At 36.2% G+C, this 23745-nt stretch overlaps 1 protein-coding gene across 5 annotated transcripts in view; it reads left to right on the forward strand.

Annotated features, from left to right (window-relative positions):
• Positions 1 to 23745, forward strand: part of PDE4D (phosphodiesterase 4D) — a gene marked incomplete at both ends in the record, with an annotated part of 482189 nt that overhangs the window by 270211 nt on the left and 188233 nt on the right. Inside the window, one exon of one of the 5 annotated variants that reach the window (XM_079548415.1) lies at positions 18402 to 18526. The exons of the other annotated variants lie outside the window; for them this stretch is intronic. Coding sequence (XP_079404541.1) covers positions 18402 to 18526 — 125 coding nt within the window. Of the gene's footprint in view, positions 1 to 18401; positions 18527 to 23745 lie in introns of those variants that run through there. 5 annotated transcript variants of the gene reach the window in all.

A 23745-nucleotide genomic window follows, 5' to 3' on the forward strand; every position in this document is an offset into this window, starting at 1 on the left:
AGTCTGGAGCACAAGCCTTATGAGGAGTGCTGATAGAACTGTTAGGTGTGTAGAAGAGGAGGCTGAGGGAAAACATAGCTATCTACAACAAACTGAAGGGAGTTTGCGGTACGTTGGAGGTTGGCCTCTTCTTCTGTAGCTAAGGATAGGACTAGAGGGAATGGCCTTCAGTTGCACCAGGGGAGATTCAGGTTGGATGTTAAGAAAAACTTCAGAGGAGTGGACAGGCACTGGAACGAGCTGCCCAAGGAGATGGTGGAGTCACTGACCCTGGAGGACTTCAGGAAATGTTTATATGTTCTACTGAGGGACATGGTTTTATTGGAAGTATTGGAGATAGTTGGACAGTTGGACTGGATGATCTTGGAGGTGTTTTCCAACTTTTGTGAGTCTATGGTTCTGTGGTTCTGTTTGTTGTTCTTTGCATCTCTTGATGGGAAAACTAATATGTCTCATTTCTTGGGTGATACAGGTGTATGATCTTCATTTATTTTTCAGCATGCTACTTGCTTTCAATAGCCATCGAAGTAAGTCTTTGTGTTGAGGGGCTTAGTGACACTTATATATACTTTTTCTCTAGCTTCTTCCTGGAAACTTCTCTCAGGAAGGCAGATCTGAGTGGGTAGAGAAAATGAGCAGCTGAGCAATAGGAAAAGACACAGTCATTAGCTGTGTGTGTGCATGGATAAGTCCAAAATGCTTAAGTATCATCCCACATGGACAACTATGAATAAAATGATTTTATGCAAAAGTAAGGAAAGAAAAATATGTGGAAGAAAGTGTGAGTAAGAAGGAAAGAGGAAAGAAAACAATTTTAGATAGCTGAAATGTCATGGGAGAGAGCAGTTAACATTTTTTCTCAAGATGAGAGAAAACAAATAAAACATTAGACCATGAACGTCTTCTATATTGTCAGTTCCCCTAGCTGTCAGTCATATATTGTCCCAAACTTAGAGCAGAAGCAAGGTCTGTTGCATACCTTTGAGACTCATTATTTACAGAGTAGGGATCTTTGATCTCCCTCTCTTAGAAAAAAAAAAAAAGAGAGAGAAAGAAAAGAGTAGGAGAACTATGGCTCTTCGTGCGGTGGCAGTACTATACAGCAATCAGAGATTTCAAATATTCATTAGGCAAGTATTTTTATTCTGTAATCTAGTGAGAAGGAAATTATACTTCTTCATTTGGCATTAAACTTTTCTACAAAAAAGACTGAGAGGATTGACTGTGTTTAGTGGGAGGAAATTGAAATTGCTCCAGATTTCTTCTTGTCCTTACAATTCTTCCTCCAGCTGTGGCTTTAATTAGGAGCCCTGGCACAACAGAATCAAAAGTCTATCCATCAGTGCCAAGCTTCTAGCATTGCAAATGTATAGCAGTCTTGTATCTAAAGAAAATTGATTTATAAAGATGGAACTTCCTTTAAAGTTGTGTCTAATTTGAACTTTGTAAAGATGTCTATTGTGATACTTAACACTCTCTACTCCTTAGGGTTTTATTGCCTTTACTAAATTGCAAAACTGTCTAATAATATGATTTATAATGAAGCAGGATATGTTTAACAGTACATGTGTGTTTAGAGTATGCATTTGTAGGTTAATTTCTTAGTCTGGAGACAATTGCTCACAGAGCATCTGGGCTGCACATATGCACACAAAAATGATAGCAGTAGGAAGATGTTGGCTTTAAGCACAGGAAACAATATTTAGTCCTGTTGTGGAAGGGAGTAGAGTGAAGCCTGCCATTTATGAATTAATGTACAATGGAGGGATAAACAATGCTCTGGCTTTCTCATTTTTGTTCTGGTAGAAAATATAGTATCATAACTACAGAGTTAGAATCACAGGATGATAAAATTATTTGGCTTGCAGGGGTTCTCTGGAAGCTCTCCTGTCCAGTCCCCTCATGAAAGCAGGGCTAACATTAGTTTGACCAAGGTGTCTACAACCTTTATCAGTAAAGCATTAAGTATCTTCAAGAGTAGAGATTCTCCAACAGGTTTGAGCAGCTTGTTTCCATTCTTAATCATCATCATTGTGAAGACTTTCTGGAAATGCTTTTTGTCCATTCTCAGTGAATAACTGTACCTCTCTACATCCTCCCTGCAAGTAGTTGAACACAATAATCATATCTCTTTCCCCTTATCCTACCTTTTTCTATGCTATTCAAACTCAGTTCCTTTAAGTCTCTGTAGACTGTGCTCCAGGTCCTCAACTGTCATAGAGTCAGCCCTCCACTGGATTCCCACCACTACTCTAGTGTTATTGGAAAAGCCACGTCTCCTCCATGAATGATTCAAAGTGCTTGAGATATAAACCAGTATGATAACCAACTACCATACTAGTAAGTGGGTAGACCTACTGAGAAGGAGAGTATATTGATTTGGGCTTGATTCTGCCTAATAAAATTACACAGCACGGATTTGCAGCTTCTTCCTGATATTAGGGCAGCTAGCAGAAGCGATGGCACTGCAGAACAACCAGAAGTGATGTGTTGGAAAGAGTGAAAGTCCATGAGCTGTGTTCAACCCAGAAATCTGCTTCTCCTTGTCAGTAACTGGTAGCTTTGGAAAGTCTGGCTATTTAAAATCACAAATGTTCTAGCCTTATACATAATACCTATTTCCTCTTTAGCTAAAGGGGAATGAGAACAGTATTAAAACTAAACCGTTTATCCTAAAATCTATTCTGATTGTATGCTGTATGTCATCCTCTTATATTTCTGCACACTGTGCACACAGCTAAATTAAGTATGAAGGAGAAAGACCCAGATAATCGTATTTTAGGATAGTAAACAGAGATGTTTCTCTTGTTTTAATTCTCTGGGCTTGAAGAAACATCTAAAGCTTGGAAGAGCTATGCTCTGCAATAGTGATGCATGTGGTTTCTCTATGGTTTCTTAATATGCTAAAACAGAAAAAGAACTTGAAGATTTTTTGCTAACTGCTGAATTTTCTTTTTCCAAAATATGATAATAGTCCTTGTAGAACTTGTCACAGGTGTTTTCTTACCTTTGCTATCCCCTAAGAAAGAGCTACAAAGTAGCTATCATGAAAGCAAGAGGGATGTTTGGAAATTGTTTTAAAAAGAGTTATTTAATCTACAGATGTAAAACATGAAAATGTCAGTAGTCAGCTTCTCCTTATTATAAATATTAATAGTCTCCATGTAGTGAGGGCTTTAATAAATAATACTCATTTCTTTAGCTGGTTAAGATCTCTTTAAGTCTGTTTCTGCTCAAAACTGTACTTAATATTTTATTTTTTTCACTTTTTAAATATTTTCACTTTTTTTTTTTTTTTTTTTTTCAAATTAAAAGTGCTATCCAGAATTGAAGTTGCAACAGCTCTGAGTTAAGTCTAGTAGAAGGCTCTTTAGCATAATTTTGTTATCATTGTACTTTTAATTTTCATTTCAAAATCTTTAGGCAAAACTATTTAGAATAGAAAAGAGTATGGTATTTTTAATAGTACATACCTAAGATATTTGTAAGAATGTATCACACACACAAGTCCTACCCTTGACTTTTGCAGGATGAATACATATGGTGAAATAACAACACTAAGTACATATTAGTCTATTGTCAAGCTATTATAAAAATGAGCTGGTACACATACTGCATTGCTTTATTCTCAGCTTTTGATGTGTCTCTTGTGTGGCAGTTTATTTATTTAGAGTAGTAAATGCCATGATTCATAAGAGTAATCAGGTGGGATTTTAGCAAGTAGGTTGTTTAGAGTGATTTCTCCCTTGAGTAGGAAGATGGATTTGAGAAACAGAGATTAGATCCTATTCTTGTCAGTTCAATCAGTTTGAAGGCTGCCAAGTAACTTTTCTGCTCTGGTATTCTTGAGTTCTGTATCTGCCATTCATTAACATCTGGGTTGGTATGTGCTTTGTGTCTCATTAGATGTGTCTAGTTAAGTACCAAAATATTAGGAGGAAGTAAGCAGCAAAGCCTGGGAAGGTGTTAGACTGTTCAAAAACAAGGTGATTTTGTATTGTTTTGTTTTGTTTTGTTTTGTTTTCTGAGAAAGAGATCACCAAAAGATGCCAGAAAAAAATGGTGAATACAGAAGTACTGAGAAGTATTGAGAAGTGTTTTACAGTAACAGTGACTGCTAACATGTGACAGAATGCATTTGTGTTGCCTTGTATTCCTTTTGAGGGTCTTTATTGACTTTTGGAATGAGCATTCAGTTATTAGTCATTTTTCACAGTATTTCTGCTGAAATTGTAATATATTGCAAATTCAGTAGTGCTGGAAAATTGAATTTATTCTGTGGCTTTAAGTTTTCAAGTTGTTTGTTTTTTATGTATCTTGATGGACATTGTTTTTCAATATGTGGAGTGTTTAGGCCAGGAACCTCCTTATATATGTAATGAGTATCTGTTCTTAAACCACTAAACAAGATATTTAAAACACAGGTTCTTTATTGACAGCAACTTTTGATAAAGTGTTCACAAGAAACACTATCCTGGGTATTGGTAAATCTAGCAGAGCAATCTTGTTTCCTCTTATGTGGTTCCTCCTGACATTCACTACATATATATATTCACTACATATAGCAATAATGATAATCCTTTTTCTGTTGTCACAGTTTATGGCACAGACTTTTTTTAAGGAATTAAAGACCAAAGGAGCTTTAAACATTAAATGCCTACAATACTTAAATATTTAGTCTATCTGAAATTTATTCTATTAATATATGTCATGATTGAAATACTTAATATTCTGTGGAGATTTAAGAATTTACATTTCACTCAAGTATGTTTTTATTATTAGTCAATATACTGACATTCAATAACATTAAATTAAAACTAATTTTAAACTAAACTACACTAAAATACATGGCAGCATTTAATTTTGTAGTTCATAATTATACATATTATTAGATGTATTTTACAGAAGTTGACAAATACAAGCCATGTGCCAAGTAGTAAGTATTCTAATAGAGATGTCAATGAACAGTTTGTAAGAGAGAAGACTTAAGAAAATTTGGAAATAATTTTGGATATCAAAGAAATTAGAAATCTTTTTTGTGTATTTTTTGGTGCTGAGTTTCATGATCAGTGACACAGGAAATTTGGCAAGACCTAAAGTGATAATACCTATTTTTTTAGTGTACCTTCTAGTATTTGTATGTGCTAATGTGTGTGTGGTAATGACATAAGTTGTGAAATTTAAATTTCCATGTTCTAATGATTCCTTTCATAATTTTCTGTTTTCTAGGTAAGTACACTATGTATTCTTCAATAAACTGACAGAAAATGTACCATTCCTCTTTACCTTCTTGAAGTGCAATGAAAGAGGTAAAAACAAGGGGAAAAAAATGAAAGCCATTTGGTAAGAATTCTGCTTATTTATTTGGTTATCTGCTTTATTTCCGGGGACTAGTCTCTGTATAATAGATGAGAGGAGGGAAATTGATTATGACAAGTGATCGTAAAATGCACTCTGCACTTGCTGACTGTCTAGGTAGATTGCAAGCAACAGCAACCCATCCCCACAGTCCAGAATCAAGAAGGTTTTTTTTTTTCCTCAAAGGTTGAATTGAGCATTGTTAGAGAGCTCTGATGGCAGAAATCTCTGCTTAACAGCAGAGCATATCAAAGGTGGACAGAATTTTCCATTTGGAGAAACCGTTATTTAAGGTATCTGGAAGTATCTGGATCTCATTATTACTTACAATTTGATCTTATTTCCTTGAATAGAAACAATACAGGAATAAAAATAAATAGTGGCAGAGGCACGAAATGCAGCTAGCTACGGTTCTCTGCACTTTTTCACACAGCTATTAGTTGAAACGACCTCAGATAAAACAGATGGCCTTCTGAGCTTCTCCGAAGTGCAGCTGAAGAGTGCTCAGTTTAAGTTCTTTGTGACATTAATGATAGCTTCCATTGTACTCTCAGTCACAAGAATTCAGAGCGCACTTTTAGTTGGCTAGGACAAATTGCTGGTAGTTCAAGGCTAAAGAAAGAAAAAAAGAGAGGAAAGAGGAAAATGACTCAAATAAGGGTTTTGCAGAAGGAAGAAGAGAATTGCACATAACGGTGGTTTTCCAGGCTTTACTGAGGATGCTGGAAGTGGTGGGTCACATGGTGAGGTCTTGTGACGTGATTTCAGGACTCTGCAAATGTGAGCTTTGATATTACAGACAATTACAGGTGTTCTGGCCACAAGGATGATAAAAAGCCTGGAGCATTTCCAGTATGAGGAAAGGCTGAGTAACTTGGGTTTGTTCAGCCTGAGGAAAAAAAGACTGAGAGGGAATGTGATAAATAGATATTTTTTAGATCTTTGACATAGCAGCCATTAAAGCTGCTATGGAACATAACTAAAAAATAGTCATTAACAATAATCCTATATAAATCCTGTCTAGCTTAAATTTCTGTATTCTTAAATTTCTGATTCATTGGCATCTAGATTCACAGGGATACACACACAGTGCCCTTGCAGCCCAGAAAGCCAACTGTATCCTGGGCTGCATCAAAAGAAGTGTGACCAGCAGGTCAAGGGAGGTGATCCTGCCCCTCTGCTCTGTGCTGCTGATGCCTCATTTGAAGTGCTGTGTCCAGATGTTGAGTCATCAGTACAGGAGAGACATGGACCTGTTGGAGTGTGTCCAGAGAAGGGCCACAAAAATGATCCAAGGGAGGGAACACCTTCCCTGCAAGGAGGCGCTGAGAGAACTGGGGCTGTTCATTCTGGAGAAGAGAAGGCTCATAATGACCTTTCAGTAACTACAAGAGTGATACAGGAAAAAAGGGGACAGACTCTTTAGCAGGGTCTGTGTTGATAGAACAAGGGCAAATGGTTTCAAGCTCAGAGATTGTAGACTTAGGTTAGATATAAGGAAAAAGTCTTATATGGTGAGGGTGGTTACCCACTGATGTGGTTGATGCCCCGTTCCTGGAGACTTTCAAGTTGAGGTTGGATAAGGCCCTCGGCAACATGATCTAGCTGTGGTGTCCCTGTTCCTTGGAGGGGAGTTGGACTCCATGGCCTTCAGAGGCTCCTTCCAACTCTAAAGATTTTATGATTCTATGATTTTCAATGCAAGCTTCTTTTGTCTATAATAGTTAAAAATACTCATTTTATATATTAAAATGATTCCATAAATCAGTGAAATGATTAAGGAAATTTAAAAGAACAATAAGAGCAAATACAACACAGAAATATGCTGGGTTTTTGTTTTGTTTTGTTTTGTTTTCACATTTACTGCATTATTTTTCCTGTGGCAGATTTCTTTTTTATCTGTATGTTATGCTATATTGACATCTTGATAACTTATTTTGAGAATATTAGGAAGGCTACTAATGGATAATGTTATAATAAAGACATGATTTTAAAGTTTTACATAATAAATGTCATTATTTGGATATACATGGGAAATAACTCCAAGTAAACAAAATGAATAGTTTTCTACAGAGTATTTTGCTAAATGAACCTGCAGAGGGCAATATGGTGTTTTTGGCTCTAGCAGAGAAATGACAAAGCTCATTAAGTGATTATCTTAAGTAGTTTAAAAATTCATTTGAAAGAGATACTGTTACTATATTTTACTGCTCATAATAATAAAGTAATTCATCTTTCAACTTTGCCATTGAACAGAAACTGTAGTCCTCAATGATTTAAGAATACGTTTTTGTTCTGTATTTCTAGAAAAAAGGCAGGAAACATTTTAGTAACCACTACATCCTGTAAATATTTTGATAAATACACTGTCTCACAATATTTTTCTTTGAAATAAGGCATTGCATGCAAGAGGAGAATATTAACACAGAGGGAAAAATAATAATAAAATTCTGACAACCCATTATGATGCAACCTTTCCCAAATTTTAACTCCTGGCACTTGTCACCTGCCGTTTAGATCTTTCCTCAGTCTTTGTTCTCCAGGCTGAACAGCCCTGGGTCTCTCAGCCTTTCTTCATATGCTGGATTCTCTCCAGAAGTTTCCTTCCTGCCTTGAACTGAGGAGGCCAGAACTGGACACTGTGGCCTCACCAGGACAGAGTAGAGAGGGAAAATCACCTCCCTTGACCTGCCTGCCACCCTCTTTTTTATGTACCCCAGGATCCCATTGGCCTTCTTGGCCACCAGGGCACACTGGTGGCTCGTGGCCAAGCTGTTGTTCACTAGGACACCCAGATCCTTCCTCATAGAGCTCTCATCCAGCAGGTCATCCCCTAACCTATATCAATGCATGCAGTTATTCCTCTCCAAGCATAGGAGTCTATACTTGTTCTTGTTGAACTTCATAATGTTTCTCTCCACTCACCTTTCCAGTCTCTCCTGGTCTCACTAAATGGCAGCACAGCCTTCTGATATACCAACCACTCCTCACAGCTTTGTACCATCAGCAAACTTGTTGAGGTTACATTCTATCTCTGGGTACGCTAATTAAGATGTTAAAAGACTGGACTCAGTATAGACCCCTGAGGAACACTGCTAGCTGTAGGTCTCCAATGAGAAACCGCACCGCTGATCACAGCCCTCTGAGGTCTGCCAGTCAGCCAGTTCTCAATCCACCGAACTGTCCTTTCATCCCAAACTTCCTAAGGTTACCTGCAAGGATGCTATAGGAAACAGAGTCAAACAGACTGTTACATAAAGCTGTGTATTCATAAGAACTAGTGTATTAGTAGACTATAGTGGACTTAGAACAAATCAGAGTAGTCACAGAAAAGGTATGCAGTGGCTGCTGGTACCAGAAATAGAAACATGCATGTATTGTCTTATTGCAGCTAAGCTCAAAATCTTTACTGACATCTCATATTCAGACGCAAATATTGTCACATGCTTAAGGCAACATCAATACTTTGCGTGTTTGGAATCTATGTAAAATTCCTAACACCAGGCAGATTATTCAGGCAGCCACAAAAAACAAACAAATAAACAACAAAAAAAAACCTTTACAAATAAGTTTAGAACAAAAGGTTAGCTGACTTAGATGTAGTAAGTCTCTTGCAGAGATCTAGAGGAAAATTACAAAAGAGGGCTTTTCTATATAATTTCAGGTTTGTGAGTGGTTTAAGGGTAGCAATCCTTTCACAGATCATTCTGTGTCTATGAAATGAGTGATAAGTAGATCATGTTTTCTGTTTCTACCAAAAGAATGTGTCAGCTCATGTCTTCTGCACGACAAATGTTTGTTGTTGCTGGATGCCATTAATGAAAATTTATTAATGTTCCCAAATGAGTTCAGAAGAGTATTCTGCTTCTTGCCTCGTCCCCAAATTGGATAGCCTTCCATCTGGAACCTGGCGCTAACGTATTCAGTGCAAAATGCCAATCTGCACACTGTCCCTATAGAGTGCAGGAAACTTTTGCCTTTGTTGGGTAACCATGGACTTACTCTTGCTCTCTGTTCTGTTTCTCATCCTCTGTGTCCTCTTTTTCTTAGCATGACTCTATTTCTCATCTTCTCTCGTCTTATGACTATTTGAGTATATGCCATGTTCTGTGCTCCCTGCACAGGACTACAGGACTAGCAAAGTGGAGAAATACAATTCTTAATAAAGTTTGCCTAAAATAAATAAATAAAATTGAAACTTCTGTGAAATATTTGTTTCTAGGCCACTAAGTGGCAGAATGTGGCAACAGCAGTAACTATTGGATCTTCTGTTTATTCCTGCTGTAGAGATTTGTTCTTGAACACCCTGTATATTGTTAATCATGAATATGATACTCAAGACTACCTGCTTATATAGTAGTCTTCCATAGTACAAATTTTTTTTCCGCATCCCCTACATTTAGTCTTCTAAAAAGTGAAAATTTTTATTTTGAGATCTTGCTTACGTATTTGTACAGTACTACATTTTGTCATTGTTCTGTCATGATTTCTTTTTCTGTATTTCTTGCTACTTCTCTATCCTAGCCTTTTTTTGCTTCAAGAACTTGGCGCTAAGATGGAACTAACTTGCTAGGTGTAAGCCATGGTGCCCATGATGCTTTTAGTTGCAAGGGTTTTCATCAGAAAATTTCTGTGTGCATGTGTTTATACACATTATGTAACAACTGTGCATATGTAGGGTAACACATCTACACTGTACAGTACAAACTGAATGGTGTAGATTGTTTTTCAATAACAACTTAGTAGTCAGAGTTGCACTGTACATTCTAAAGCAGAATAAATGGCCATTACAATCTCATCTTCCTCTTCACTGTGACAATTGTCTTTTCTTTTTTTTGTTGTTAGTTACTGGGGTAATGTTTGTGTAATACTTGTAAAGACTTGCATAGATACTTATAACTGTATTCAGTGAACCTTGTCCAGGCAATGTAAACTGAAGTTGTGTAAACTTAAAGAGTTTCTGATTCCATGGCCACCATAAAATCTTTAGCTTCCTTAAGCTACAAAATTGATCTGTGCTATTGTTAGAAGAAAATTTTGCATGTGAAATAAATACAATCTGGCACTGTACAAACCTGGAAGTCAGAAGTTAACCCAAGTTTATTAGAATTGAAGGAAAGTGTGGAATATCCATCCATACCTATATACCTTGAAGTGAAGATTGGATGCCTTTTTGAAATGTAGGGGTTTTTGTTTAATATTTTTATTTCAGCAAATGGGTAGTATTCAATGGTTACTATGGCCTTCTGTGTGCCACATCTAAATTAGTGAATATGAGAGTGCATCTGAACTCCTCCCCCTGTGTTGCTCAGATTCTGAAACTATATTTGAATGAGACCAGGTCTGCTGTACTCAGTTTTTGTAACATCAACTTATATAACTTTCTAATTTTTTTTTCCAAATTCTCCATGATCTTTTTGAGATCTATCTTACTTTGGCATCAGAGTCTATCTTTGAATGTCCCTCCCATCAAATATGAAGGCTTACTCCATCAACATTCAAGTAAGACTCAGCAATTCAGCAGTTCTCAAAATCTAAAGAGAAGCAATATAATGTTTGGCACTGTAAAACATACGAAGTTAAAGGGATCGTATAACAAGTCTAAGTGCAATTACAGTCTGACTGATTATGCTGGCAGTTCTCATTTTCACCATCCAGAGGGGATACAATCTGTCAGTTTTCTATAATGGGATCTACATTGACACTTACAGAAAACAGAAGGGATGCTGACCTTTACAGTTCACCTCCATGAAAAAAATTACCTGTCTCTATCTCAGTGCTTGCAGTATTGCAGTATAATTTTTCTAAAATTCCCTTCGGGCTTTTTACCTGCTTCAGTTATACCTGAAATAGCGTCATGTCATCCGATGACTATTCAGAGTTTTAACTTCAAGTCATGGTACATTTTAAATGTTGGCAACAATCATTTCCAGGCCTTTTTACTTTTAAGATCCTGATTAGCTTCATCACTGCAGCATGGAATTTGTATATTCTTCATTAACATAAGCTTCTCAGAGTAGATAGCCTTTACTGATACTCTTTGGTAATGCCACATTATAGTCATACATTCAATAATTTTGAATAGACTTCTAATTTGAGGTGATGAGAAGGGGATCCCACTTTTTGTTACAATGCTTCTAAAGCTTTGTGATGATGTTTACTTATACATTACTGTGAATGACTGTGAGTGAATGACCAATTACAATCCAAAATTCAGCACATGGTCATCAAATGTGTCAGTACTGCAAAGTAATTTTTGCAAATATTTAGCAAGCGTCTTGTTTTCCCAAACTCTTGCTCTGCAGCATAACTTGGGAAGCAGTAACTCATTCAGACACTGAAGCCATTTTGTTGAGAATTATTTCCCATGAAAAGATGGCATTTCTTGCCCTGTCTTGACAGACTTGAAAAATTCTCCATAAAATACATAGAACAGAAACAAGTATGTCCACTGCGTAGGAAGAGGGGATGACTAACTACTAATTAATTTTAAAGGTTTGAAAATGGAAAGGAAATCCTACCCAACTCTTCTGCAAGAGAAGTAAAACCATTCTTTTCTTTCAAAAGTAAATCATAATAGCATGCCTGTCACAATGCCCCATGCAGCAATTCAGAAACTGTCCTTCTATATATGAAAGCAGATTTCAGATGCAAATCATCACATAATTATGTCTGCAGTGACTGAAGTTCATTCCCAGCAGAGCCCAGAAACTAAGAAGATGATGACAAGAAAAAGAATCCAGTAGCCCGTTTCAGTTTGACGCAATATGGCTGGTACAGCAACAAGGAAAGTGTTACAGTTGTCACATTTGAAATGTTGAAATGCAGTACACATGAGGACTCTGTGGGAAAAAAAATATTTTGTTTACTGTATACAGACTGTGAGCACTATTTTCAACAACTGAATATTTTCACTGTCTTTCAATTTCCTTTATCTACTGAAACACTCATAGAGCCCCAAGACAGAGATGAAGAAGTGTCACGGAAAACTTGCTTTGCAAGTTTAGACATTCCAAGTTCAGAAATGATTAAATTATCCTTACTTTTTATTCTTAAGTTTGACTCTGCATACACACACTGATAGCTTTTAGTTCTGTAACTGTTAATTGTCACACAGAACCTTAGACTCATGCATGCAGAGATGGCTCACTGTGTTGGTTTTTTACTATATATTTTAGTTCACTGCTCGTAAAAGAAAGTTGAGATTTTTTTTTTCCTTTTTTCTTTCTTTTTTCTTATACTCAGCTCCAAAGTCTATATAACACTGTAAGTGCCAACCAGTAAAACAAACTTTTAATTCCTTAGTCTGCATTTCTGAAACATTCTGTGATACGTCTAGGTATTGGCAAATTTTCAGTGTATTTACTTTTAAACCTGAAGAGAGAAAGTGGTGGCATTGCTTCTATTGTCAGATGAAGAAGTGGATACAGCAGGATTGATGGTGTTAATTTCTTTGGAAGATGAGTTTTGTGTTTTTGTAATATCTTTTTGCTCAAAACACTCATCAACTTTACTGACACATTAAAATGCTTAACATTTCTGCAAATGGGGAAAGACAGTTGCAACCCATCTTGCTAAAGGCAAACACCTCTTTTGTAGACGTTATATTTGGGGATGTTGAATTAGGCTCTCTAAATGGCAAGGCCATTGATAGTCTTATGAAATAACTCATTCTAAAAGTTCAAATGCTTGTCCTAGGGAAAAAAAAAAAAATCAAAACTATATACTTTTTTGTTCTTTCAATTGTCAAGTTGAATCAATTCACTACTCACCAATGGCTTGGATGAGCACCTTAGCCAACACAACAAAAACACAAAAACAACAGGAGTGTGTGATCAAGAGCAGGTGGGAGGCTCAGCTTAAGTATGCATACATATGCTCAACTTTATTGACAATCTGGTCTGGGAGGCTGCTGTAATTTCAAGACTACTGTGACTACTGTGAGACATTTAGGGGCTTCAGAGTGATTCTAACAGAAACATAAGGAAAAGATATTTAAGATCTGATTATGGAAAATATTCTTAAGTCTTTAGAGTAGTAGACCATATTAAACACTGTTGTAAGCAAAATACTCTGAAAATTCCTCACGGCAAGAAGAATTGATATTGTCAAAACCAGTGTCAGGGTATGCATCATAATTATTCTGTATCACTCTTCTCTAGAACCAAAGTTCTTCCCTTTTCCTACACAGTGAAGGCAAAGACTGTTTTGCTTCCAGGAAATGATATCACTCTCCCTTTATCTTCAGTAAATAGATTAAACTGAAGACATGTCCTTTTTCCATTTCTGTCCTGGGTGATTTGTGTGGAGCCTGACAATCAAGTGGACAATATTTATATTTTCTTTTAATTTTACTCTTTTTCCCCCCCCCCCTTTTTTAAAGGAAGGTCTTATGACAGGCTATTTAGATCATGTCAGGAAGGAATGCTAAATACTACTTGACCAGTGTTACATACTTTCAAATATCATAGAATGTGTCCGCTTACACAGAAGAGAGAGGTCTACCCTTTGCCCTGCTCCTATGGTAGTCACAAAGTTTTGTTATGAAGAGGACAACATAGTTGTTGGTGTTTTTTGTTTTGTTTTGTTTTGTTGTCACTTTGGTTAATTCCTGAAGTTATTAATAAAGCAACAAAGAAAAGTGGAAAATTAAGTAGAAATTGTAATCTTCATAAAGTTAAAATTTCTCATGGAAAAATATGTCAGTAGAAACCAGAAAGGGAAGAGCTCTTCTACACTGTCAATTTTTAACCTTGATGAATAGCAAATGCATGATACATGATTTCAGCATGATTTGATTTCAGCAAAATAAGAAATGAATCCATGGAAGGTGATACCCTATAAAAAGATAAACGGATTCAGAAATGAGTTGTTTATTAATCTGTACAGAATATACAGATTTCGTCCTAAACTGCCAAATTGGTAGTCAGTATACTACAGAAATAATTCATATTAAGTCTGCCTAACGTTTCTAAAATGTCTTTATTTTGCTTATTCAACAAAGAAACGTGGGCATTGCTACCTTGCTATTCTAATTATAGTGGTAGCAGCTGATGTTCAAGGAAGATGTTCATTGGGAGAGATGAATAAAGAGAATTGTTCTGGTGTCTAACTGCAGTAGTATTTCATTAATGTTTTTTCAGAGTAACATTGTATACAGTGACACTGAGTATCTATGGTTGGAAACGATTTAATAAGAACTCTTGATTTTTTAATTGCTTACATTTATCATCCACTCGGTGCTCTTAAATCATTCTTTTGGCAGAACAATGTGAAATTTTATAATGCTGTTATTGAAATTCATCCTATAGGACATTTCTGTTTTTATCATTAGGAGGGATGCAACATAAATGGTAAGGTTTTTGGCCTACCAGAGTTAGAAGTTGGATGCTGATCTGTATGGATCAAATGTAGCTAGTCTCATGTCTTTACAAAATTTAAAAGAGAGAAGATTTTGACAGGTATCTCTGCGGTATTTTATAATATAAAGGGAAAAAGAATCAGTAAAAGCCTTAATACAAAAGAGGGTCTTCAAAGGCAGCATGAAGTTCCAGGTTTCATTAGCATAAGTATTTACTGACAGAGACAAAAGACTTAATTGAGCATGTGTTAATAACAGATATGTCTCTGTAAAGCAAAATTAAGGACAGAGTAGGACAGAACCGAACAAAATCAAGCCACATATGTGCTATTTATTTGTCATTACTCTGTTGGACCGGGAGACTTCCCCAACATTTGTGCTTGATATGTGGATGTGGATTCCAGCTATGGTGTAGATTCTAGCTGTGGACTAGATGACCTTTAAAGGCCCCTTCTAAGTCTAAGAATTCTGTGATTCTATGATTCTTTGTGCCGTATTTTTCTGATCCCTGTATAACAGAGATGGTGTGATATGTCCATGCAAACAATGCAGCATTGTGAGTAAATATTTGTTCTTTTTCAAAACTTTGTTATACAACCTTTATATTGGGGATCTTACCTGTTTATTTTGCCTGAGGCAAATATATGCATGCCTCTCTAGCATGCTTTCTCGGATCATTGTAAGGATACATTCAGCAGTTAATAAAAACAAATGAGTAAATTTTGAGAGATTCCTAAATTATTTTATTCCTAAATTAACATTTATATGTAGAACAGCAGTAAATTTTTGAAGAAATTCAGGCTCTAGAGGACACAAAGATCACTTAAATTCTCACAAATTAGGAGAAAAAGGATTCAGACTACCTTTATACTCCTGGAGTTCTTTTGCTTATCTACCAAGAAGTTAAATAGTTGACAATACACAGCAGTCAGAGAAAGTAAGATTTAGAGGAGTTAGTTAAATAATACATCTATCTTTAGAACAACAACAAAAAAATCACTATTTGAATATAAATGTGAAAAAGAACTATAGGCAGAACAGTCCATCTTTTCATCTGAAAAATTTTAACATCATCTGACATCACTTCAGGATATTTATGGCAAAAAAAAAAACCACTTGTCATAAGCAAAAGGTCTGGTTAGTAGTTGACTATATAAAGGTCAAGAACATGCTAAATCTGTGTTTAAAAACTACCAATATGACAAGTAAGTTGGAAGAACACTTGAATCTTATGTTATGTCATGAAAACAAGCTACAATTAGAGTTTCACTTTTGCCATTATGTCTAAGTTTAGCTGGGTGGAAAATTACAATAAAATTCAAAAATATTGAAATTCCTTTGTGAACAAAAAAACTCAGATGAATCTGCCAAAATTCCAGAAAAATCAACCGAATCTCAGAATATATTTAATCTATCCTTATACAGTATCTATACACTGAAATTTCTATTCTTTGTTGTGATTTGATTATGGTCTAATAACTTGCACGTGCATTATTAAGCCATTATATAAAAATAAGTTTAGATTTCTTGTGCGCATTTTACATAGACGTTACAGCTAAATACACACTTAGTGCATAGTTTTTAAAATTTGTAATTCAGTGAGGAGAAAGAAAAAGGGGGTGTTAGGTAGATGGAAGGTTCCAGTGATTGGTATGAGTTGAGATTTCAAAATTTGAATAGTTCCATACTTAAAGTCAACCTCCAAAATGGTAAAAATAATCATACCTAATTGGTTCTTTGGAATTGTAGGAAGTCTTTTACAGATGGCAGGGAACATCTGTCTGACACATGACCATGTGATGAGAGCAGATAATTTCTGATACATTTTCCTACCCATTATCAGAACCTTGAGAGGGAAGATTTCTGGGAGGGAGCCCAGGAGCTCCCAGTCTTTCCAGCTCAGCACTGCTGAAGGCTTCCCAGTACACGAACAGGCTGGGACAGAGGCATCAGCACCTCAGAGGAGAATGTACCAATGCAGCTGGGCTCCTGAAGTCCTGCTGTGAACATTTTGACTCTTTTTCAGAGATTAATCTTCTGAGTAACACAGCTATGTGTTCGAACAGTCGTCAATTAAGTCAATTTTTATATCTAGAATAAATATTTCCAGTTCTGTAGATGTATCCATTATGAAATGGAAAGAGTTTATTCAGCCTCATTAACACGGAAAAATCTGTTCTGTGTATAGAAATACAGCTATAAAGCTGTCTCTAGTTTCATTTAAACAGGACATCAATGGAACTAAGAACAACCTGAAAAAAGACTGCTATAGTGGCAGTTTGGATTAGACAGAAGGAAAGGGTAAAGGAGAGATGACCATCAGTCAGCCTTTTGTCTGGCTTTGATGCCTGCCACAAATAACTTCAGTGTTCAGCAAGGCAGTGGGGTGGCAGTGCATGCTGCAGTTGTGTGTTGGTTGCCTCCTTGGGTTCCACTCCCTCCTATTCCAGTGGTGCAAGATCATTCACTTTGTTTTCTTCTTCATTTCATTCTTTTTTAGTATGCTTACTGGGGCTAGACTGAGTATTTTGCTTTTGGGAACTTGCCTCTCCATTGTTTTCTCAAGGAGCCTTATCTTTCCTTTTGTCTTGTTTCCTGTTGGGATTCCACCTTTGCAGCATCCTTTGATTTAATTGCAGCAATTCAAGAGGATTAACATTAGCCAGATAGATTTAGGTGTGTATTATATATATACAAACCTCCAACAGTTTTTGAAGTTCTCCAAGGTAAGACTTTTTCTGTATTGAATAAAATCTCTCGTATTCCTCAATTTCTCAAGCTAGAGGGCAAAATACATTTCATATTTTGATTTAATGTGATTTATAAGGTACTGCTGAAGCACTAATACTCTGATTTTTGTAATTGGGCTCACTTAGACCGTGGCACAGAGGTAGAAATTTTGGAGGATGAGAATGTGCCCTTTCATAAAAAAGGGCAATTGTGTGAATAATTTTGAGGATAAAAAACAAAAACCAAAAGCATTTTATAATATGGGCAAACAATATATTCATGTTTATCAAAGACTGAGGAAGTTTTAATTTTAAGTTATATGTATGGTTTTTCTTACTTTTCAACAGCAAAGAACATGCTTCTGTGCAGTAAAAAACATCTCACATAATATCAAAATTCCCATTTACAGAGGCGTATAAAATCATCTCTTTACGTGGCCAAAATCCTGAAATAATTTGTGTAACAAATCCAATCTGAGTTCAGATCATGCATCTGAAAAGTTGTTTGACTTTTTCGTATGTAACAGTGGATGGATCTCTCTCCTCCCACGGAGATCTTTTGATATATGTAAAGGTAGCTCTGCTAACCCACTCGCATGCTGCATGAGAGTAAATTTGGTCTGTCGCATTTTTAGACATTAGCCCTAACTGGTTGAGATGTGCTTATGGTTTATCTTCATACACACACAAGAAAAAAAAAAAGAGAGAAAATATTAGTTCTTCAGGGTGGAGGAGGACAGTTTCTGACAGACTTTCCTCTTTATCTGCTTAATCAGTGATTTGGTTGGAGTATGACTGGATGGAAATAAGCAGCCAACTTCCTGCATTCACAAGGGGGCTGCAGCAGCTGAAAAGAGGAGCTTTTTCTTTCAAGCCAAATACATTCTCTTTCCAGTTTTCCCAGGAATGCATCTTTTTGGCCATTAGTTATATGTTGTTTCCATCAGGATAAAATGAGTTTACCATCCAACTGTGAGCACCTGACTCTGAAGAAAGTGGCTAGATTCCAGAGTGCTTATATTCATGGATCGCCTTATGCTATTAACAAGCCAATTGATATTAAACAGCAAAGGAGACGGTATGAGAGTTTATTATTCTTCAGCAAAGTGTTTGCATTGTGTACAGCTCCTTGTTTTTCAGTCTTCTGTATTTGTGTGTGTGTGTGTGTGTGTGTGTGTGTGTGTGTGTGTGTAGTAGAAGGCGGAGAAGGGACACACTGAAAAAATTTCCTTGCTTTGTTTATATTCAGTATTGAATTGTGGAAGAGAAGCATAATGAAAAAAAATCAGTACTAGGTAACTACAAAAAATATCTGTCTTAAATCAGAACAAATTTATCTTCGTTTTACACAAAGCTATGAACAGTCAAATCAGAATATTTTCCTCTTTGAACAGGACAATACTTTATGTATGTGCAGTAATAAAAAGTTCAATATTTTTAGGGAAGAAATGTTACCTACATTTTCCAAGACTAGTAAATTAATTTTACTGTTGCCTGTAAATTTCAAGCAAGAATATACTTTGAGTTTGATTAGTCACAAATTATTCTAAATCCTATTTGTCAGATGTTATGCATTACATGTTATGTATAATATATTGTAATCTGAAATATATTTGTCTCATAATTTAGCAAATCAGCGGAAGGCAAACTTTTGCATACTTTGAATGGTTGAATTTCTTTCTATAGCATAACATATGGTTGAATTTCTTTCTATAGCCTAATGATTGAATTTCTATAACACAATGGTTCTATAGCAATGGTTGAATTTCTTTCTATAGGATAACATATGGAGGCTGATGCTAACATCTACTAAATATTTTGTGATACATCTGTTGGTCTCCAACTCCAAGGCCATTGTCACAAAGAAGACCCTTTCTTAATAAATAGCTATTCCAGTTCAGAGCTTAACCTTCATGTAAAATTGTAGTGTCTGTGTTTTCAAAGAGGTTGGTGCATTATGCTACTGCATGTTCTTCTTTCTCTCATGAGAAATGCATGTTCAAATAGAAATGAATTTTTTAAAAAAAAACAAACCTAAAATTAGGATTTTAAATTCTTCCCCATCTTACAAAAAATCATGGTCCTTTATGCATCGTTTCACTTTCTTTGCAAAACTTATGCATGCAAAAGTGTGAGGTATGGAACTCCTTGCTCTCTTTCAGAGAACAGGAGAGTTAAGCACAGGTTAACTTCAAAGACATAAAGTGTTCATTTCACATTTTTTTCAGTTGTATACAAGTTTAAGGTAGAACTTGCTAAAATGATAGAATATCCCAAGTTGGAGGGTACCCACAAGGATCAATGAGTCCAACTCCTGGCTCTACACAGGACCACCTGAAATTTAAACCCTGTGTCTGAGAGCGTTGTCCAGATGTTTCTTGAATTCTAGCAAGCATGACCACTGCCCAGGGGAACCTGTTCCATGAGCCTCCTCTGACTCAGTTTCATCATTTCTATGGTCACAGTCGTCCAACTCAGTGCTACGTTGTCCCAAGGCCAATCACCAGTGTTAAAGACAGAGGAAAGGCATTAAATGGTTCAGCTTTATCCAGGTCTCTATTTGTGAACTTCATCAAGTAACAAACAGACATTATCTCCAGCCCTTTATTTTCTGTTAATATCTTTATATATAAACCACTTTTGTTGTCCTTCAAAGTACTGGCTAGCTCAAACTCTAATTGAGCTTTAGACATACAAATTTTCTCCCTGCTATAGCAAGTAGCATCTCTGTAGCTCTCTAATGTTGCCCAACCTCACTTCCACTTGATTTTTATGCCAGAATACTCCAGGACCTTACTAACTAGCACCCTAAACATCCTGAAATCTCTTCTTCCCCAGTGTTGCTAGTAGTTTTTCTTCTGGTAGGTCCTCAAAGGTTGCACTAAATGCAGTACTTAACATGCAAGATGACTCTCAGATGACTTATGCAAAAGGAACACTTCAAAATTTTAATGCTGAGTACATACAAGTAGTCTCAAATGCAGGCCTTTTAAAATCTGGGATCATTTGAAATTCTCATTCTGCATTAGGATTCAGTTGTGGAATAGGATGAAATGACAAAAGTAGTACCCAAAAAAAGAAGACAGTTTCTCATGTAGGCATATATCTGATTACAGCTGTTGTGCTTTGGTTTGTTTGTTTGTTTGTTTGACAAAACATTAAACTATTCATCAATTCAGTGTTATCCTTGTGTTTCAGTTGCAGTGATACAGTGGTGGAGGGTAGGACTGGGACTAATAGTCATATCTTGGTTATGTCTTGATATCCATTAGGATAGAATATAAAAGTTAGTAATGATATTATAAAAGTTTGTTATGATGTACTGTGTTGAAAAGCAGTTGACTTGATTTGAAATCAATCAGAGGGGGAAAAAAAACATTTGTTTTAATTGAGATTCTACAAACACAGACAAATTCCTCTTTTTCATGTTCAGTATGCAGGGGAAAACTAGGTTGTTTTGGTTGGTTTGTTTTTAGATACAGTCTATAGTATAGTATAGTTCATTGGCAACCTGGTAGAGCTGGATTTGGCATTGTAATGAACACATGGCTAGTCTGATTTTGACATAAAATTTGCTTATTAAAATCCATATTGAATGTTTCTTCACCCATGGCACGAGTGCTTTGTAACATGGAACCAGCTACCTTTTTATTTTCTTTCTCTGGCTGATCTGAGCAACCTTAATTCACAAGCAGGTCCTGCATTGGAACATTTAGGCACTCATGTTTTATTCTGTCTGAAATTTTCACTAAAAACTTTTTTTTTTCTTTTTGCTTCAGGGTCATTTTTAAGATATGTTTTTATGGAGCTATATTATTTTGGAAACAACCGCTTTCGATACTTCCAAAATGCTTGAACCAAATTCTGCTTCAGTATATGATGTTTTCAACTCTATGTACACGCTGTAGCAGCATGATGAAAAAGATCTTAAACTGACTGATAAAACAGTTTCTCATAGGAATATTCCCATTCTCTTTCCCACCTTGCTCTCCATAATCATGATCTCTGGTTAGCTGATTGCTCCTGACCTTTCAGTGTAGAGAAGATGCCTAGCCATGTCATAGTTACAGCACTGGCTCCTGTAAGTAACACAGGCTTTATTCACACTACCTTGCAATTTCTGTCCCTTTTGTCCTTCTCTTAATATGTCATCTTGTTCTGGGCAAAGTGCCTGAAAGAGTTTGCACACACTCTTCAGTTTCTGTGAAACATACAATTTTTCCTACAGTAAATGTCAGGTGAACCCAACAGTCCCTTATCTCTCTGCTTTATAAGCTGCTATTGTGGAAGCTAATCAAATACTTTCTTTCCTTCTTTTGTGAGCAGTACCAGCATAGATTTGGAACAATTACTTTTTAAGTATATACATTGTGTAGACAACTTCCAACAGAAGGAAACATTTTTCTGATTCTTTTATGGCATTAAGCTATCCATTTTTCTTCATTCCAGCTTTTCTTTTCCTGGGCATAAATATAATGTAATACATATATACATATCTTCTGTTTATCAACAGACAATATTCTGCGTATCAGTAAAAAAATTCTTAGGTTAATTCCTTTCAACATAAAAACCCTGGGTGATTGTGCTGCTGGATAGAGCTCACTGAGATTCAATTGATTGTTTTCGCTTTGTAGCCTATTCTTTTTGGTACATCTGAATTGAGGCTTAAGATAACTGTGAAGAAAGAACACTTAGAGCCCACTCTGTTTTTATAGCTGGCCTGCTTTCAGCACAAACCTCACTTCTTAGTCAGCTCCAGTTCCTTCAGATAAATTTTAAAGTGAAAATCTTATTTTAAGTTTTTTTAACATGCTGGCTTAAACAAACAAACAAGCCAACCATGAAAACACTAAAGACATACCTCCAAAACAAAACAAAATGAAAAATGCTTTAGCTTCAGTCTCCATGGTTGATATTTGAGAGCCTGGGCAGTATTTTGTAATCACAAAATAAAACAGATAAGTTCTCAGTGCCCTCCTCCATCTGCTTTCTTCCTAATACTGAAATAGATGTTTGATCTGCTTGTGAATCAATTCCTGAACCAAGCATAGTGTTTGTTCTGTGTATTAATATACTTTCCAATTCACTGTGGCAGATATATTTTCCGGTATTTCTAACTTCTGGCTGGTTTAATATATTGTCTTTTGTCTGTCAGAAATCAAAGCCAAACTATTATGCTTGGAGCTTGTGGTGGCCAAAAAGCATGGACACCAATGGTTTTTGTGGTTTTGCTGAAGAATGGACTCTTCAAGCCTGAATGCATGCTTGAACCTTAATTTTCATGCCCAGAAAGATAGTTAATGATTTATCACACAATCACTTTATATGCAACTAGTAGACAATTAAATGGAAAAGAACTCTGACAGCCAATGTAGATTAAGATAAATTACATTCAACCAGTGTGATTCCGTTTTTTAGCAAGATAACTGGACTTAGGAGAAAAGCTGAGAATTTTATGCAACTGATAATAGGAAAGCTTATGGTATTGTTTTGTGGCTTGCAAACTAGAGAAACGTGGGTTTGATTAAATTAGTACAAACCAAGAATCCAGCTGGTTTAGATTTGTTTCCTCTACATTTCAAACTTTCAGAGTAAAGTAGGAAGACCTAAGCGAGCTTGTGTGATGATCTTAATTTATGTGTTGAAATAGGAAGTACTAACAAAATGTGTGGCTGACAATAATCTGAAGAGGGCTTTAAAGACTTAGCAGAGTAGTTGAGATTTAATACAGGCAATACAAATACAGGCAATACAAAGTTCTTACAAACAGTGAATAGGCTGTGGAAATATAAACAGGTCAGCAGCTGTCTAACAGCTTTTAGGAGAGAACTTGATGGTTGAGGAACCTGAATGTCTGTAAATCTATGGGTCCCCTCAAGATGTATCCCAGAGTCCTAAGGGAATTAGCTGATGTAGTTGCCAAACCCCTCTAATGATTTTTGAAAAGCTGTGGCAGTCAGGTAAGATTCCTGGTGACTGGAAAAAAGGCAACGTCACTCACACCCATTTTTAAAAAGGGTGCAAAGGACAATCCAGGGAACTGTTAACCTATCAGCCTCACCTCAGTGCTGGGAAAGATCATGGAACATATCCTCCTGGAAGCTTACTGAGGCATATGGAAGGGGAAAGTGATATGAGACAATCCTTGACAGACCTATGATAGCATAACTGCATCAATGGATGAGTGAAGAGCCACTGATGTTGTATTTCTGGACTTCAGTAAGACCTTTGACACAGTCCCCCTTAAAATCCTTTTTTCCAAATTCTTTCCAAAATGTGAGGAGTACAGTGGATAGC

Source organism: Tetrao urogallus, assembly GCF_951394365.1.
Source record: "Tetrao urogallus genome assembly, chromosome: Z".
NCBI classification, from domain to species: domain Eukaryota; kingdom Metazoa; phylum Chordata; class Aves; order Galliformes; family Phasianidae; genus Tetrao; species Tetrao urogallus.